The following is a 19,108-nucleotide window of genomic DNA, read 5'->3' on the forward strand; positions in this document are numbered from 1 at the left end:
GGTGCAAATTGCAGGGGACGGATTGAAAAATCAACCACGATCGTCTGCTGTGAATCGAAATAAACTTTGGAGCTTCGGCCGGAATATTAATGGCCACCGGGGGGTCATGGCACCGCATGTGGGACGCGTTTCGAGCAATAGTTGAAATTCAACCAGAGCCACTAATCAAGCGGATCGGGGATTTTTTGCGCTATTTCTCATCTGTGTTGTTGGGTCAAGCGATTGTGCATTTTCACACGTGCCGAAACTTAATATTCCTTCAGTGACCGGAGCGGTAAGACGCAAAACTATCTCCTCTAATCCGCATAATGGTGATGACGCGCCCAGTAACGCGGTTGCATGCTCTCCATCGAGCCCTCCAACGAAGAGGCTGCTTTCAACGTAATGACCACCGGCTTGGGGTTGCAATTTTCCGCTCCCACCCCGGGTGAGGTTTTTACTTCGTTACGCAAACGAACGGAAAGGATAAGCAGCATTAACATAACGCAAGCCCAGGGATGTGACGCCGTGGTGCGGATCTCGGCAGGCGCGGCCGGATTTGTTGTGCGAATCCTTCACAATCCGGCCTGACCTTTTCACGAGCACACGACCCAGCAAACTGAGATGGCGATGGCGCGTGGTAGTTGCGCAATCGTTTGATGCCATGAGACAAGAAAAGCACACCACAAGCGTATGTGGAAAATTTTTTCTTCCTGATTCGTCTGCAGGTGATGGGCCTATCAGTGGAATGGAAACCGTTGGCCTCATGGAAGTGCCAACCATGCGTCGTTGAGAGTTGGCTTCTTAAAATAAATGCTCACCAAGGAGCAAAAGTGGTTACATGTGGAGCTAATATTAATGAAAAACAAAAAGGCACCCAACTTTCCAATCAACTCCTGCCTCGCGTGTGTGTGTGGTTGTAGAATTTTCCCAACCAAGCATGCCACGCCACGACGAATCTCCATGCAAATGGGAAAACGGCGCAAATCGATGCTCGTCGTCGTCGCGGGTAACTAGATGGCGTTCGAAATGGCGAAACGTGAACACGACGAACACACGCGAGAGGTGTGAGATTTCGCCACCATGCCGTGGTTGTGCAAGCGTGCACAGTGCGATGGAAAATAATATTTACAGCCGCACCGACATCCGACTCAGCACCCAAGCCGGGATGACATTTTTCCCGGCGCTGGATCGACGGTCCCAAAGGGTGGACAACCAGGGTGGGAGCAGGAATAGCACATTTTCAAATTAGATAACCATGATTCGCTCTCGTAACCGTTCTGCGATGATTGCACTACATGGTCGGGCAGTTCGGTGCTGCTATTTTTTTTTTACTATTTTTTGCATGCATGCGAGCGTCATCATCCCCCTAAAGGGAGCCAACAGGCGTTGCAGCAAGCCCGGGAGGTAGCGTTCGGGAAGTAAAAATAGTTTCAATTTCAAATCGATCCATTACCCCGCACCACTTTGCTTACTGTATTGTGGTTGAGCCTGCTACCACTACGGCGATATTGGTCCTTGACCGACGGAAAACGGCGTTGTGGCTAGGGAAAAAGGCCTGTTGATGGGGAGAAAATATGAATTCCACATTATTTTCCTTCCCCCAGCCGACCCGATGGAAATAATTCATCATCCTGAGCCCGTCCGTTTGCAGAAAGCCGACCGAACTGAAAGCAAAAAGGACTTTTGCACTGATGGCCCGAGCTTGAAGCCTTTGAAGATGGCACCCGAGGATTGATCTAACATTCGGTCGTATGGAACGATTTACTTGCGGCTTGCAGGTGCATGATTTATGCTATCCATTTCACGACAATGCTAAAAATAGAACGCTCACTCGGTGCCCATCCTGTTCGACAAACTTTTGCTTTAACCGATTTGATCCACCTTGGCAGTTTGGGAAATGGAGTTCCAGCCATGGAGTTCCACCTCTCTCTCTCTCGCTTTCTCTCTTTCGTACATAACCACGGCGTGGCATGTTTTCATCGTTGCTGGTACGACGACTTAAAACTCACCTTTTGCCATAGTGCCTTTCCTTGTCCGGTAACCACCACGGGCAGGATGGAATGGATTTTTCCTTTCTCTCTTTCTCTTTCACACACACACTCAGCTCAAACATTTCCCACTCTTCGGTTCATCCATCATTCAAACGGGGAACTTTGTGAAAAGTCCGACGGCCAGTGAATTTCCCCGGTGTGCCGTCGTCGGCGAATGAAGGTCGGCGGTGCCGTTGCAATTTCATGCCGCCAATGGCCAATGCCAACGTGTTCGGCAGTGCTGGGAAAAGAGAGAGAGAGAAAAACACGTAAACCAGCAGGACCTAACCTTGTAACGGACACGGTGGCCCCGCCGAGGTACGGATTAATATTTTAGCACCGTAACGACCGTCTATTTGTCTTGGGGATGAGTTTGCAGGCAAAAACCCATCGTCCCAATTGTTTTATAATTGCAACCGGCGAGTGATCGAAACGGTCAGCAGAGTGATTGATAAAAGTGAACTGCGTGGCGAATGGTAGATGCGTTGATGTTGTCATTTGAGGATATAATTGAAGCAAAAAGAAGGGCATGTAACACTCCCCAATGGCGCATATTTTCAAGAGCGATATGTCGCCATCTCATTATCCCTTCGCCCTACCATTAGTGTCGAAATGTCGTCAAAACGCTGTCCAACATGCGAACCAGCGCCGTTCTTTCCGATGTCGAATCCGTGGTAAGCTGTCAGCGACATGGTGTGGATGTAAATTTTCTAGCGCACAACTCAACCGGAGGATGCTCGAAGGACGTTCCCGTACCCCGGTCCACACGGTGGTCGTTAAAATAGATTGTAGCTAATTAATTTTGCTCCACCTGAAACGAGACCAGCGTGGGGAAAAGCGCCGAGCAAAATTGAGATGCGACAGTAAACAAACTAACTCCATGCGAAGGGAAAATTAATATTCACTCGCGTTCGCATTCGCGTGTTTGCACCATTGGTCGGGAAGTAAAGAGATGAGAAAAACCGGTGTCCGTCCCGGTTTACAGTAGAGTTTATTTTAAAAGGATCAGCCCCATCCAAACGTGACATATGGGCATGCTCGATCCGCTAGCGAGTTCGTATTCAATCAACCGAAACGAACGGGTGAAAGCTTAAAACATGCCCCGGCTGATGGATCGTTTCGCGGAATTGGCCAAAAGCCATCGTCACCTCGCTTGGGTGTGGGTGGTGAAATTATTGCTCCGACAATTCGTTCATCATACGTTCGTTGATTGGCAATTCAGGTGTCACGCGCGAACCATCGATCCAGGACACCAGGCCCCAACTATGGGTGGGCCGCTCGTGTCATTATAATTCAGCGATTAATTTCTCCATACGGCTTTCTCGCCAAATTCTGTCGATTGGATTACTTCTCGAGTTCGTCCGTTGGAACCCGCACGCGCCATTTTCATACGGAAAGTGTGCTGTAAAACGACTACCGGGAGGGTGAATTAATAAGTAATTAGCTGTTTTACCCAGTTTCAGCGAGACAATATTGATTGATGCAGTTTTTATTGCATTATGGTGTCTTCAAGCTGCAGAGCAGAAGCGCTAATTTCACAGCGTCATATATCATGTTCCACCTCAAATATTCATTCTTTCTTTAATTCATCGTAACATTAACACAACACTTACATGGTTTTATTAACTTCAGGTGTTGTATGAATTGCATTGACATGCCAATCATATCAATGTCATGTTCGTATTTCTCGCTGAATTTATTGTTCTATCCTATTGCAAGCTTATAACTAAATTTTCATCTTACTCCCTTTCTATCCGCTCCATATCGTTATCCACATGCTCTCACTTACCCATTCTCCTCCATATCGAATTACACTTACTTTACATTTATTTCATTTTCACCCCCGATGTTCAGCCACAACCAGGGGCTTATATGCGCCCCATAGGGATCTCCTTTCTGCGCCCATTTCGGATGACGAGACGACCCAGTACGCATTGAAAGTCTCACGTTATGTTGTTGTTGTTGGTTTACACTTTATTGTAACATTAATAGATAATTTTTAACGTTGTCCGTAGCACGGCATATGCCATAGTATGTGGTATTGTATTGTGTATTTGCCGCTGGATGCATGCGGTGTCAAACCATTCGCCTACATGAAGCATTCCAGCGTTACATTTTAAACTAGGGACTATAAATTATAAAACGCAGCCACGATCAGCTGACAGATGTGTGCATTTGTTGCGCGTTGCAGCATGTGCCGATGCCATAGGTGCACACATACACACACCAACACAAACGCACGCACTCACGACACACTGCAACGGCCGGGCCCTTTTGCGGCAACACATGGAACGATTATGCTGTTGGTTGCACCAACGTCTACCTTCACACATACGCCGCCGCCGTCGCACCGTCACTAGCTGTTTCTCAGTTCTTAGGCGGAGAAGTAAACACGATGAAGCGAAAGGAAACAGTGGAAAGCCGGTGGGTGGAGATGGGGGTGTGGAGCACGAACACCCAGCTGCAATTTCACGCCACACAGTCGCACCAAAAAAGGGCGATCGCACGAGGTGTCGCTAGGCCACCGGGTGTCATGCGTGCAATTGTGGATGGGTTGTGGATCGAACTGGAGATCGAAGGAGGCTTCATCTAGATGCAGACGAGAAGTGCAGCTTGAGGGCACACGTACGCACTTAGTAGGCGTGGTTGGCGACGAACAGGCTGCCAGCACCGGCAGCACCCGTGACACCACCACCGTACTTGCCGAGGGCGGCATCGCTGTTGGCCTGTAAAGGGAACGTAAAAGAAGCAGCGAAAAAGAACGTTAGCGAACAGAGGTTAAAAATGTGGTTTGTTCTGAGAAGACGGAATCGAAATGCACTCCAGGCGTTTGGGGGCCATTTTGTGAAAATGCATTAGATACACACACACGAGCGCCCTCTCGCGGGAAACACCATCCAGCGCGGAGACGTGATCTTTCATTGACGGGAAAACCCAAACAACATTTCCGGATGAGTAAACACCATTCCGGCTGTGCATGATCGTGAGTGAAGTGCCAATGAACTGTTAATTGCCGGGTGCCAGTGAGGAACGTGCTAAATGCATCATTTTTACAACAACCCATCGGCCACCGAATTTACGGCCAGTCCCTTTAATGGGGGTGCCTGTCGTGTCCGCTGGGTTTTTGGAGATCACCCCGGACAGGTGGCGTGGCCGTATACGTCTCGGTCTCAGATCTCGTGGGATTTTCATTCATTCCATTGGCGTGGGGGATTGACTTCGGTCTCCCGGAAGGTGGCACCAGCGTGGTGTGGTTGTTCGTTATGCAATTTATTGCCATGGACCAGTGCTACCTTGGCTGCCTTGGCCTCCATTGCTCGGAGCCCGGCGCGGGTTGTACAAGGTTCACATTGCACCAGTTTCTCTGCCCCCGTGGTGGGCCCAGAACGCGCCCTAGAATGCCTCACCAGCGCGATAATATTCAACAACACGTCCCAAGCGCTTCCGGTTGGGCGGAACGAGCTGAGCGAGCATGTTTGCTTGGGTTAGAACACCCGATTACAGTCAGCTAATCTAATCGAGTCGCGTCGTGTGAGTCATCGACAGTCAACAGCCACAGCGTTAGATGATACCACGAGGCGGAAATGGTCACCACAACCGTTGACAAGAGACATCGTATCAGCATCCTCTAAAAGGAAGACGACCCGAAGGCTGAAACCGAAATTTCGATCGCTGGTCTGGTAGCCGGTTGGTTCCCGATAAGGTGACCGATAATCCGATCAAGCAGCCCATTACACGCAAACAGATGACGCTGGCAGGCGATAAATCTGTCACGTAATTTGATACGTTCCTGTCCCGCTCCGTCGAGGTTCCGGAGGCTACTGATTTTCGACGCCGCTAATCTGTTTTCGAGCGGCATTGCAGTCCGGCAGTCGGGCTAGTTTGCATATCGAGCTCGAGCACCCGTTAGCAGAGCGAACGCCAACGATTAGGACCTCCATTTTGGAGGGCTCACCAGTTTGCTGAGCCCAACGGCCAATTTGAAAGCGTACTTAATCGAAATTCGATTTCGACGAACCGAACCGAAGGGAGCAAGCCGTTACAAAAGGACGACCCTCCCACGTTGGTCGTTGGCCGATAATTCGCGTGATAGGCGTAATTGAGTTAAAGTGCACCACTTTATCTACATTATCCTACTCGACAGGCACACCGTCGAGTGGACCCTGCCGAGCGTGTCTAATTTCATTGTTGCCGATAAGCGCGTGCTCGCGCCCGAGACAATGGCATTTTCATGCACATTTTCATCATTTTCCATCCGTTCTTTGTTCCGAACTGGGGACGGTAGCAGATTTATCTTCACTTTTACGCATGGGTGGCGCTAAATTAATTCCCGGCTCAATTCGTACGCCATCATGCTTCTTCCTTCGGGTCTCCAGGTTGGCTTACTGGCCTTGCTCTCTGTCGACCTGGCTCCCGTTTGACCCTGGAAAGAGTTCTTCTCGCGCCCATGACCGTCCATGACCAACAGTCGTTCGGTCGAGAGGATAGGCGTTACTGACGACAGTGGGTGAAGATGGCGTTAATGAATATTCAGATGTCACCTCCGCCCACGAAGCAAGCAGATCAGCGGCATTCATCGTAAAAGCCGGCTGGTAGCCGTCTGGAAACTGAAAGTTCCTGACGAACGCCATCGATTTGCGTATTGCTTCAATCGCCACAGCGGTTCTCCATTAGTGGCCATTTTAAACGAGGTTGCAACTCATCATTATCCTGCACAATATGGCGTCGATCGATCGATCGTCAAACAAAGAGTCACCGCTTTCATCGGCATCGGTGTGGGTCGATTTAAACCGCTACTGGAGGCTGCTTCCGAAGACAGCAGTTCCAGCGAGATGGAGGCGAGAGCTCTGTGCAAGTGGTGGCGACAAAATCGATGTTCAATTTGTATTCAATTATACTCGCAAAGGCGCGATGCGATCAGATTCATTTTAATTAACTTCGAAGAAGCCCCACCACCACCTGGGGCATCGGAAATCAATGCTCTGGAAGCAACGGGAGCGTACGCTGGAGTAATTCACGTGTACGCGATAGCGACTCTCAGAACCTTCAGCACGGCATGTTTGCATTGCGCACTTGCGTCACAGATAGTCACAATTTTTGAGTGCACAAATAAATCCGCCACCGGAATGATTTGCATAAAAATAACGCATTGTCTGGCGAGACCTTGGCAAGCATTAGCACTCAGTTTCCCCAACATCTCGAATCACCCTTTCGATACATAGCGCAAGTAATTGCTCTTCTGGGTGAGTTTATTGACCAATTCATCGGACCAAACGCACCGATCACGACATTAATATTTGACTGGACAGTGGCGTTTGTCGAGAAGAAGCAAAAATCCCATCGCTGCCACAACCGAACGTAATGCTTTTCATTACTTCTGCTAACCGGCGTACGAGCGATGTTTTCGAAAACAACACCACATGCGGCGGCGAATAAATTAATCCCCCCCCGGTGGCTGATTTCTCGGAATTTTCTCGCAACGGAAAAGTATCCACCCACCGGTGATCGATCGGTCGATTCGCTTTATTGCTTAATTACTGCTAATAAAGCACACATACACACACACACACACCGTCGTCGTCCCGGCGACACACGGTGGTATCAATCAATACAGGAACCGCCCCCGTAGGGAGCGATCTGGCCATGCAGACGAGAGGACGAAGCTAACGACCCCATTGTTTACGCCTTTCTAGCCCATCCAAGCAACCCACAGCAAAGGTACGGCTGGCCGCACCGGGTGGTTTGTTCCTTGTTGCTACACCCACTGGTACGGATGAGCCCGAGTGTATTCTGGCCAAAATTCAACCAAACGCGCCGTTTTGGAAAGTTTCGCATTTTCCTTACCACCGTCGCCAGGGCGAAGTCAGCAAACCGCAACAGCGAGCCACTTTTAATTATTCCACCAGCCTTGAACTTGAGCCAGCTTGGGCGTCCTCATGGCGAGATGCTGCTCCCGTGTATCATGCATTTTTGAAATAAATATAATATTTAGTGCTCCTCTCGTGGGGGCTAAAAACGGTCCCTCACTCACTCTCGCACGAGGATGTAACCGGGTGTTTCCGCTGTGGCTTCCAAAGCCGTCCCAGGAAAAGTCGAAGCACGAGCAGGAGTGTGGGAGCTATCTACATGTCTAACCACACCGCTAGCAAGCGTCGGAATAAACGATGCGGTTTAATTAGTTTGGGTTGTGTTGGGTACGTTTGCCTCGCGTATCCTCTGAGCCCCCGGGGGCTAAGCCAAAAGGACGACGAATGTCTTTGCCTAACCCAAAACTACCCGACCACACCACGACCACCTAGAACATAAAGCATCCGCAATGATTAATGAGATGACTGTTTTGCTGTAGCTTTGGCCACACGTAAGCTTTTGCAAACAATTCCTCGGAGGATGGCCGCACAGCTGTTGGGAGCTATTTCGAGCCACCAACCAGCCGAGAACCTTGTCCGGAGTCCTTCGGAGAAAAGCGCGCGTGCAAAATTAGCTTGCTTTTAAAGTCAACACACCGTGGTGCCAGACTGTGTCCTTTGCAGTGGTTCCGTCGGCAAACATCCCTTTCTTCGCTTTATCTGACAGTTATGGCAGATTTTGAAAGCATTTTTCACCATCATCTCATCACCATTATCATCACGATGACGAGCCGCCATGACTTATCACGAGTGTTAGAAGGCACGAACACGTTTGCCTGGCAGCTCGGAATGTTGGGTGACTTCGAGGACGCATCTTATCACCGGTACACGTAACGAGGGACTCATCAAACGTTTTAAGGGTGGAGCAAATTAATGGTGCCTGTTTTCGGATGGAGAGTGCATGTGTGTGTGGATAAGGCTCCGATTGCATTAGATGAGCGCCAATTTCGATCGGTTTCGTTCGACGAGCGCACCCCTGGAGTGTAAACATTTCTCCCGTGGGCAATTCGACAGCCGTTCTAAACTGCCCCACTGCTGGTGTCCTCGTCACGCTGACACGACGGCTTTTCCGTCGGGGATGCGGAGGCACTTTCATTTTCCTGCATATCTCATAATGGCCGTTCCGAGCTGATGCCGATCAATTTACGACAGCAATTAGACGCGCACTGTCTGATGGGGAGGCGATTAGCAAATTGACCGCAGCAATAACAAATCATCCTCAAGTGGGGGATCTACGATCGATCGCAACAAGCATATGTACATTTTGGCAGCACAACACGCCTGAATTACTAGCGGCCGTTGCCATTAGCAACCGCGGATTTGTGAACCTCTCGCAGGATGGAAAGCCAGTCTTAGAGCTAGAGATTAAAGTACATTCCACTTACATGCTAAACAGAACGAAATGAAAAAAGCAGCATTTAAAAAAGCAGCAATGGAAAGAATAAAAAAAAGTACATGCAACGCAAGCAAATAATTTTGGGCATCCATCGGCAAACGAATTTATTGCTCGTACACTTTTACTTTCATCCTTGCTACACGCTAACCCCGACATTCGTGGCGCTCCTTCGGCGGTCTACACCCTGCTGTGTGATCCGGGTGGATCGTTGGATTTTTTTTTCTGTTTTTGTTTGTGTTCGAATTCTCTCGTTTTTTTTGTTATTGTGACCAATTTATGATTCTCTTGCCAATCGTCACACACAGCACCACGTCGCCGTCGGGTTTTGGGGCGTGAGCGCGCCCAGTTGGGTTGGGAGGATAGCAAGGCACTTACAAACCGACCCACTTCTTAGTGTAATCGATTCAATTTCACCCAACCCAACTGCGCTTCTGATCAAGAAAAAAAAACATTGCACATACTGAGTAAGTGGTACGGGAGTTAATTGACGCAGAGATTAGGAACAAAACGCTGGTTATATACTATGTACGAGGAACGAATTAAAAAAACAACTCTATTAATATAACGACGAAACGAGAATCGTAATAAAAAAACCCATCTGAGGTGAGTTAAAACAAAAGAAAATGGCTCTAAATACATATAACAGTTGTGCGCGTGTGCGTGTCTGTTTGTTTCGTGTTTTTCGCAACATGCTGTAAAATGGGAAGTACGATTGGAAGTACGCGATCTATCTAGAGACAAAAACGTGTCCTGCGGTTGTGTCTTATATCGAAGTCCCTCGTTCTCTCTCCTTCGTGAAATGTGGATCGTAATAAGCTAGCTTATCCTGAGGTTGCGCTGCTGCTGCTGGAGTTTGCGCTCCACTGCTATCGTCCTGGCAAAAGGAAGGTCCTTTCGATGGGAGAACGGGCGTGCTCTCATGGCGGGGACCTGCATCTGCTTCCGGGCCGGCCAGTACATTGCGAAGGCCCAGAGGACGCCAGGGTCGTCAGCAGGCGAACGCAGCCACCATCCTCCTAGTAGGCGTGGGACTTCACGAACAAGCTAGCGTTTGCGGCGTACGAGGGAATCGAACCGGGGACATACTTTGCCTGGCAAGCCAATCCGTTCGCCTGGAATGTGTTGCGAATTGTTGTGCATTCGTTTTACGGTAACAGTGTGCAAGATGTGGGATTGTGATTGTCATTGGTTGTGTGAATGTTACGAGTGTTTGCAGAATGGATTAGTACACGGATGGTTGCTGTTAGGTTTATCACACGAGGTATTAGCATAGAGCAAGGAATCAAACACACGAGGCACATAAATAGAAGATGGAGAAAAACAGCAAACAAAAATGCATGCACAACATCACAAGCTTACAAACAAGATTCTATCCAGGAAACAAAACGATCAACTGATTGCTCTCACGCTGTCTCCCCAGAGTTGGTTCCCCCGGGGATAAAATGTGCCAAATGGCTCACATTGGTTCGCCTCCTCATTTTGGTTTCAAAGACCCCACTGTACGCCCCCAACAGATGAATTGATGAGTCTTCAGCACCATGAGCTGGCCAACAGTGCGCTTAAGAGCGTTATGAGCCCATGGTATCATATGGCATCCGCACCAACGACGAAGGTCGCATTAGGAAGGCCATATCGTAGGTGCTCTGGTCGCGATTAACCCGATGACTGCAACCAAAGACCGCATACGGTAACATGAGCCCCACGCCACCAAACAATGGCGCAATTCGTCGTGACGGCACTATTAAGATCAGCCACCGCCACAGCGCAGTCTTTCGTGTGCCATTGAACTTGTGGTGTGATGGCGAGCATGGCCGCAGCATGACATCAGTGTGCCACAGAGAGTCCACCTCCGCCACGAGGCTGACCATTGTCTCACCGGCCACGCCACATTATGTCACTCACGGTGGGTTTGGAATTGAAAGTTGCCCTAGCTTTCTTTGGCGAGCCGGCAAACCGGCAGGTCGCACGATTGACACTGACTTTTGGGAAGGGCTGTTGAACTTGATCACTCGCGTGCCGGAAGTTCAAGGGCAAACTGGACCCCGCACGAGCTTACCGACGCTCGCAGGTGTGTGTAAAATGCTGCAAGGCTTGACCGGCCGTTTGTTACAAAATGCATCGCAGGGTTGCGATGAAGTCACCACTACCGGTTCGGTGCTTGCAGCTGGATCCGGTTTGGTGAATAGGCAGCGAATCGGCGTCCGGGGACGGTGGCATTGAGCAGCTCGTTATTGGGGGTAATTTAGAGGAAATAAAGGATGAATTAAGTGGGCCCATTACGGGCGACCAGTTAGAAAGTCTCGCACGGGCGTCGTCTAGCGTAGATTGCTCGGCGATTAATTCTTTCACCTACGCACCGCGATCGTGTGGTCGGTTTTCAACGAGCTGATGCCAGTGAAACATTCCAGCAGCAAAGAAGAAGGATTAAAATATTCTTTATGAGGATTGCTGTCTTCTCGGGGTCGCACGGAAGCGACGCCACTGCCGGATGGTAAATACAACGTTGCATTCTCGAGAGAGACGAAAGAAAAAGCAGAAAAAACTGCACATTTGCACAGAACTACTCATTTCACTCGCCGGAAAAAGAGGAAACCTCCAGCGAATAAAAAGTAATGACGGATAAATTACGACGGTACGCGCTCCCCTCGGGGAACCTAATCGCTGCGAAGGGTGAAAGGATCCAACCTTCGCATAGTTCGCCCGTTCGAGGGTTTCTCGGTTGCCCCGTCGGCGAAAGGAAATCGATAGTGGCGTCTGCGAATCCCAGACACGCCAGCGACACGGGGCGTCGTATGACATCAACCATCCTCGTGGCTAACGCGCCATGCCAACAAACGAGCGGCGTAAATAAATGACGAACGAAAAGGACCGGATAACGCCACTACGAAGCCGGTGTGGCTACAAAAATACATCTCATCGATTTTGACACAGGGAAAGCGATTCTATCGATATCCTCATTGGGGCGAGTTGTGAGAGCATACTAACAAACGAACAAACCAACAAACAAACAAGCATTATGCAAAGGTCCATTTGATTGATTGCAGCGCGTCCTGTTACTGGTAGACTAGGTAGACTAGGTAGACTGTTAGCGAAAGGCACCCCATCACATCAACCAGCATGCGACCCACTATCACCAGAGAGTAATTAATTCTCGCCATTGGCCAACACTATCGATCATCGATCGAACGGACAAACACGGTGTCATAATTTACAAGCGAAAGGCCGTAATAGCTGGCGATATTAAAGTGTTTGCGTGTGTTTGGATAAGGATTCTTGGGTTGAGGAATGGCACCCTGGAATGTTACACGATTAGCACGATTAAAAAGGAACGGAAACGGGGACACATTGATAGAACCCACCACCCCCAACATAAATGGCCATGGCCTGTTTGATGCATTTCGATCACATTTTCCCGCCATTCGACATCGTTGTAAAAGAGTAAAAAGGGTTGCCAACATACCTTGGCGCGCTTGATGAGCTCCTCCTGAGCGGCCTTGACGTTCTCCTTCTTGCCACCCCAGGCGCGCAGCACCGAGGCCTGCAGGGCACGACCGTACGAGAAGGTCAGAGCCCACGGTCTCAGCAGCGGCACCTGGTTGATGGCGCTCAGGTTAACGGAGGCTTCCTCCTCGGACTGACCACCGGACAGGAAGGTGACACCGGGCACGGCCGACGGCACAGTGCGACGAAGCGCCGTCACGGTAGCCAGAGCGATCTCCTGCGCCGTCGGTTTCTTGGCGCAGCTCTGACCGGCGGTGACCATGTTTGGCTTCAGCAGCGTACCCTCCAGGTAGACGTGATGGTCGTTCAGGGCCTTGTACACGGCAGCCAGCACGGTCTCCGTGACCTTCTGGCAACGGTCCAGATCGTGATCACCGTCGGGGAGGATCTGCAGGAAAAGCGAAGATAAGTTAGAGGTTAGCAAACAGTACAGCTAACAAACGATAGATGGCGCCCACGTGGAGCACGCTGGCGACTTACCTCCGGCTCAACAATCGGGACGATACGCTGCGACTGGCAGATGGATGCGTAGCGAGCCAGCACGTTGGCGTTCTCCAAGATGGCCTGGTAGCTCGGGGTGTTCTTGCCGATCTTCAGCACACAACGCCACTTGGCGAAGTCGCAACCATCCTTCTTGTACTGCGCGCAACGAGCAGCGAGATCGTCCAGACCTGTAACAGAAACCGGAACAAAACCGTTGATGATTAGTGTTAGAGTTGAAGCCACGCTGTTACTGGCGGAATGGAAAGATAAAAATTCAATTTGTTTTCCCCACTCGGGTCCTTCGACCTTCGACTACTTCTACCCTGCGGTGGACGGTGAGTGGCATAATCTGCTAAACAAGAAATCAGCTGTGATGTGTACCTTTTTTGTTGTTGTTGTTGAAAAGTGAACAATAGTGAAATGCAATTGCCTTTCGCTCCACTCCACAGTAATCCGATTTGGTGCGCTTTCTTGCGCTGTTGCGAATTGAGCGCGGACAATCCCACAATCCACGACGACGGCATTTGCAAACAACCACACTGCAACCAACACCGACGAAGTACCCGCTCACGACGGGTGGTTCAAAGCACAACGGACAGCGTGTGTCTCTGTGGTGCACACCCGGCCGAGGATTTGTGCTCGAGTTTTTCACTCAAGCCCGAAAGGAACTGTCACACCGGCTGCTGGAAAGTGTATCCTAAAAGCCACACCAGCGCTACGATACACACGGCCGTTGGCGGGAAAATCCCGGCAGAGGCGCGGTGAGTTTGATTTCTCGAAAATAAACGATGATTTTCAGTGGCGTTTTCCTCCCCTCGGTACCGACGGATGGATGGGATGGAATGAAATGAAAAATACCATTACGAGCAAACGAGCTTCGGTCTGGAGTGGTACGATTTCATTGTAATAAAAATCTCTCCCCCACTCGCGACTGGCGTTGCTATCCCGGTCGGAACCGTCGGTACGGGACGCGTTCCACAAAGGAAGCAAAAGGAAGTACCATAAGTGTTGCATTGACCCAGTTACGCGCCGCTGTGTAAGTCTCATCCGACGGGATTAATTGTTTGTGCAGCAGGAATAGCACCACGAGCGAGCAGCTCGAATGCAATAAACCTACCCGCCAGCGATGGAAGACGGATATCGCGCCGTTCGGTTTCTTCTTGCGGTCCCGGCTCCGGGAAAGCAAAGAACGAACGAAGTAAAAGCTAAACATAAGCCCGGGCAACAGCTGCCACACTGCGACTAACGGTAGGTGGGTGTATGTTTGCTTCAAATTCACGATCCTTTTTAATTGAAATTTGGCCAAATACTTATCAACGCCACTGCTCCACCGTTGGCGATGGAGTGGCAAATAACTTGCCCAAAGAGCCTTCACTTCGGGCGATTTTAATCCCTCGTCCACAGCAGCGCAATTACAATTTTTTTCCACAACTAGGACACTCGCCCAGAGAGGAAGAAAGTGGATTTAATGTCATAAGCACACAGCACACTGGTATTGCTGTATCAGAACGACTCCACCCACTGACTGGTTGTTGCCACCGGGCACTGGGGTTGTTACGAAGTAAAGCATAAAGTTTCCCCCCGAACACAAGTTTTCCCCCTTTTCCGGCGCAAACAGTCGCACTCCGGTCGGGCGTGAAACGCTAGGCATCATTTCTTCAAAATGTCACCGATCAGCGTTCATCGCACAGCGCTGAGAGACGCAATTTTTCGCATCCTTCAGCGCGCTGCTGGTGGAAATTTCTCTTTAATTAACCCACTTTTCTGCGTTGACTCGATTTGTCGAACAAGATGATATTTCTCGTGTTCCCGTGCTCTTGGAGCTCGTTTTTCCAAGCAAACGCAGCGCACGATGCACATTGTTACGGCTATGACCTAAATAGGGACAATTTCCGTCTGCCCACTCCTCTCCGGGAGGTCTTCGGCCAACGCACTACTGCCCCCTCCTCACGCTGATCAGCGGGTCGGAAAAACGCCGCTTTTCCTCGTTACGCTCGTTGTTCGCAAGGAGCACGAGGTGCAAGCGGAAAAACCCTCCCTTTTGCTGGCGCTTCCGGGTAAAGCCCACGCGAGTTGCACTCGCCTGGAAAGTAGCCCAGCGGAAACGAGCGGAAATGTTGTCTTATTTGCTCGCTCGGCGGATGTTTTGTTTCCCCTCTCTCAGCGCGTTTTCCAACTGCACTGTAATGGTGGGAGTGGGGGTCGCGGGTTGGCCACGACGGTAAACAACTTCCTTGCCAACTGCCGTCCATTCATCTTAATTAAATACGACTGCGCACACACATACGGAGAGAAGTGGGATCCTTCAGACGACAACCTCCAACAGCACCGGTTCGTTAGGGGCAGGTTGTCCGGTACGGCAGGGTCAGCCCTGTACAAGCGACAAGGGTCAGCACCTTCTAGTGCGCTCGTAGCGCAACGCAAAGGATGCGATAATTAACTCCGACCTCGTTTCCTTCGCCCATGGCGCTGTACTTATAATCACTACAAAGTGAAAATGGGTACACTTCTTCATCGTGCGCTCGCTCGCTTTAAGTGGCGCTTATTTACGGCACTGACAAATTAACTTATTAGCATCCTCGTGCACGGCGCGCTTACCCTGGGTGGTGCATTCGCCTTCCGAGCCCATCAGGTCGACGACGCCCTTGTCGACCTTGATGCCAGCCAGAATGCCCTTGCTAGCCAGCAGCTTGGCCAGAGAGGTGCCATCATCACCCTTCTGGTACAGGGTCTCGTGGAACAGGATCACACCGGAGATGTGCTCCTGCAGGCGCTCGTCGGCGGTGAACAGCAGCTGACGGTACTGGCGGCGGTTGTCCTCGTTGTTCTCAACTCCGATATCCTACGGTTTCAAAAGACAACAAAACGAACGGCTCGTTAAGTGTACGTGAGGTATCGGAATACGGCTTTACCAGCGGCTGGGGTTTGTAGTTTACTTACCGAGAAACGCTTGCCACAGGTGGCGGTGGATTCATCGGCGGCCAAAATTCCCTTACCGGGGGCAACAATCTGCTTGGCGATGCGGGAAAGCTCCTCCTGCAGCTCCTTCGACGGGTAGTTGAAGTAGGTGGTCATGATGCTTGAGGTAAGTTTGGTAGCGGTCGAAGTTCTAAGGAGAGAAAGTAAAAGCAACCATTACCAGATGAACACATTTCGTGATGCACTGTGTACGGGATGTAGTGCGCATGGTTCACGCTAGATGGCAGCAGCGCTTGGGTTCATTTCATGGTGGCGCTGTCAGCGCCATCTATACGCAACATGAGCAACGATGACGTCGGTGCATCATCTCGATTGCATCAAAGCGAACTAACATTTCGTCATTCTTATTGCTGCCAGCCGATTATGCCTCAACCACAGCCAGTCTGATGTTCGTTTGTTTAGTAGTTCAAACGTTAATCATCAACAAAGCCATGGACAGTTGTCGCCCATTGCTTTACGCGATAACTCCACTCGCTTTCACACACTTGATGATAAGATGATGAAATTTGGGATCGTTATTATTTTGTTGCCAACGGCAACCTACACACACGACGCCACTTGGCTGTGATCAAGGCTTTCGATTTGCTAGACGAGCCTTCTCTCTTCGCTACACGCCTAAAGAGCCCCTACACGCCCATTCAATTGATAATGATAATGGCTGAGGGGCACTGGAAACACTGGCCGGTTTACTATCTGGTACGCAAAGGTCATCCCGAGGTCGTTATCAGCGGCATGTATCATGCAGCGTGTTTGAACTTGACTGGCACGTTGCGATCCTAATCCTAAAAGGTCAATCTTGGGCTTGGGCAAAAATGACGCCCTTCCAACTACGCCGCATGGAGGAAAATAATTCCCGTGCCTTATGAACACGTTGCACGGCTTCAAAACCTCGTTCAATAAATGCCGCAAACAATGCCGTTTTTTTTGTAATTTCAGAGAAATTTCCGTTTGATTATATCATCTCGAAAGGTGGACTTACGTCCTAAACGGAGAGCACATTGAGTATCTATTTCTGATCCTCAATCCGTTCATGCGTCTTGCGTACAGAAGAATCACGATCGTACGATGCAGGTGGCCGGGTGGGGCTATTGTTAGCCTTACGTAACAAGCAATTGTAAACATTGAAAAAGCGAAAGTCGTCCTTGAACTTGAGCCAAAGATGAAAGCGATAGCCTATCGGCCACGACGGCCGGACGTGCGGAAAGGACGATGTGGCACTTACATTCGCCAAACCACACCGTGGGGCTATTATCACCACAAACGCGGACAGACACGGTTGGCTTTCCGTTAGGAAAAGGATTGAGTTATCAGTTTTGCCATTCGATTGAGGCACCAAACTGCGCAATAGCAAGCAGCAGCAGCCGGTGTTGACCATCGTCGGAAGGTAGAAGAAGCGGCATCAAAAAAGGGAAACCAAAATGAAGAAGAAGCCATGCCTTAACCGACTGTGTGTGTCCACTCTTCCTTGACACGCGAATGACCTTCAAAATGCGATTCCACAGGTCAAAAAGGTGACGACAACGCAGCACACAGTCATGCGGCAAAGGCGATCTTCGTTCAAGCGGCAGGATCAAGTTCGCCAGCCGCGTATTTGTAACATGGCCATCGAAATTCGGTTGCAGCCACTGGCCCTCTGGGTTCAAGTCCACGTGCTGCAAAAAAGGAATTGCAATCAAACACTATGTAAAAGCGGGCAAGTGCCGCTAATTTTGGCAACCGCTCACATCACATCAACGCCATCACATTCCGATCGATTGGCACCATTGGCACCACCGGGGTTCGAGTGCAAGTGCAAGCAACATGCCCACGTGCACTTGGCCGGTGTTGGTGTGATACGGCGCCTTGAACTGCATCCGGGCATGCCAGTCATGCGCAGCTGAAGCTTGATCGCTGAACCAAGCTCGCGGAATAACGGACGAAAAAGGGGATCCATTTTCTAATGATTTTCTGCTCGTTTCTGCTGCTCACCGAAACTGGTTTTCTTTTCATTAAAATGCTGCCAGCTAAACTGGCCGCCATCATCTCGCCCCCGTGTCATGACCGGAGCAAAAAAAAAAAATGGAAGAGAACCACGAAGTCTTCACTCCGTCGAGGTCATTTCAAAGGTGCCAGAGGGCAATGACACTTTCACTCGTCGTGGGTGACCGTCCGGAAATGGCTCCAACTCCCTGGGACCAACTCCCATCCACCAAATAAAGGCCTCAGGAATCCAATCCGAGAGCATCCAAACGGTGAAAGAGAGCGTGAGAGATTCCACCCCGCCATCGGTGTGAAGGTTATTTCAATGTCGTGCCGGACCGTGTTGTGCAACCTTTTTCTTTTTGTTTTTTTTTTTACTTTTGCCACCACGAGCTCCCCATAATTGTTGCGGGTGGAATCCCAGGCGTGCCGGTTGGAAATCGCAATTGTCCACCATTGCGGTTAGGTTTAGTTTTGCGTCGAAAAGGTTCCACGTATCCGTTGCACAAGGAACACGGGCGGATTTGCATCATCCGGAATGGTGTAATTCCGCGAAAAGTTTGCCGGAAGGGCAGCCAGCAGCCAGCGCAACAAAAAAAATACACAAACACGACTCACGGGGAAGCTGCTTCGTCTGTTATTTTCCTTTTTGTTTGTTTTGCACGTCTTAATGATTTCACTAAACCCCGTTTGGAACCGGTTCGCGTGGAGGAGACCAAAAAAAAAAGGGGTGGCGAGAGGTAATACTCACTGGAAACCGGTGAAAACACGCACCACACTTTGCAGGGTCTGTTGTGAAAATTATTTTGATTTTCACGGGTGCGACGTGTTTTTATGCGCTTCGTCAGGGGTGCACAACTCTGCAAGCTGCA

At 50.0% G+C, this 19,108-nt stretch overlaps 1 protein-coding gene across 2 annotated transcripts; it reads right to left on the bottom strand.

Moving 5' to 3' along the window:
- Nucleotides 1-3,966: 3,966 nt before the first annotated feature.
- On the bottom strand, nt 3,967-19,032 carry LOC128720727 (fructose-bisphosphate aldolase). Of its 2 annotated transcripts, none has more exons than XM_053814420.1 (6): nt 18,988-19,032; nt 16,239-16,407; nt 15,897-16,140; nt 13,296-13,486; nt 12,775-13,203; nt 3,967-4,738 (listed from the first exon to the last, which is right to left on the bottom strand). In XM_053814420.1, exons 2-6 carry the CDS (start codon nt 16,371-16,373, stop codon nt 4,646-4,648), a joined length of 1,092 nt encoding a protein of 363 aa, XP_053670395.1. In that variant the 5' UTR covers nt 16,374-16,407; nt 18,988-19,032; the 3' UTR covers nt 3,967-4,645. The 2 variants fall into 2 exon arrangements, with proteins under 2 accessions (XP_053670395.1, XP_053670394.1); XM_053814419.1 differs by lacking the exon at nt 3,967-4,738 and adding an exon at nt 9,361-10,426.
- Between the last annotated feature and the right edge of the window lie 76 nt (nt 19,033-19,108).

This window comes from Anopheles nili, chromosome 2 (assembly GCF_943737925.1).
Source record: "Anopheles nili chromosome 2, idAnoNiliSN_F5_01, whole genome shotgun sequence".
Taxonomy (NCBI): domain Eukaryota; kingdom Metazoa; phylum Arthropoda; class Insecta; order Diptera; family Culicidae; genus Anopheles; species Anopheles nili.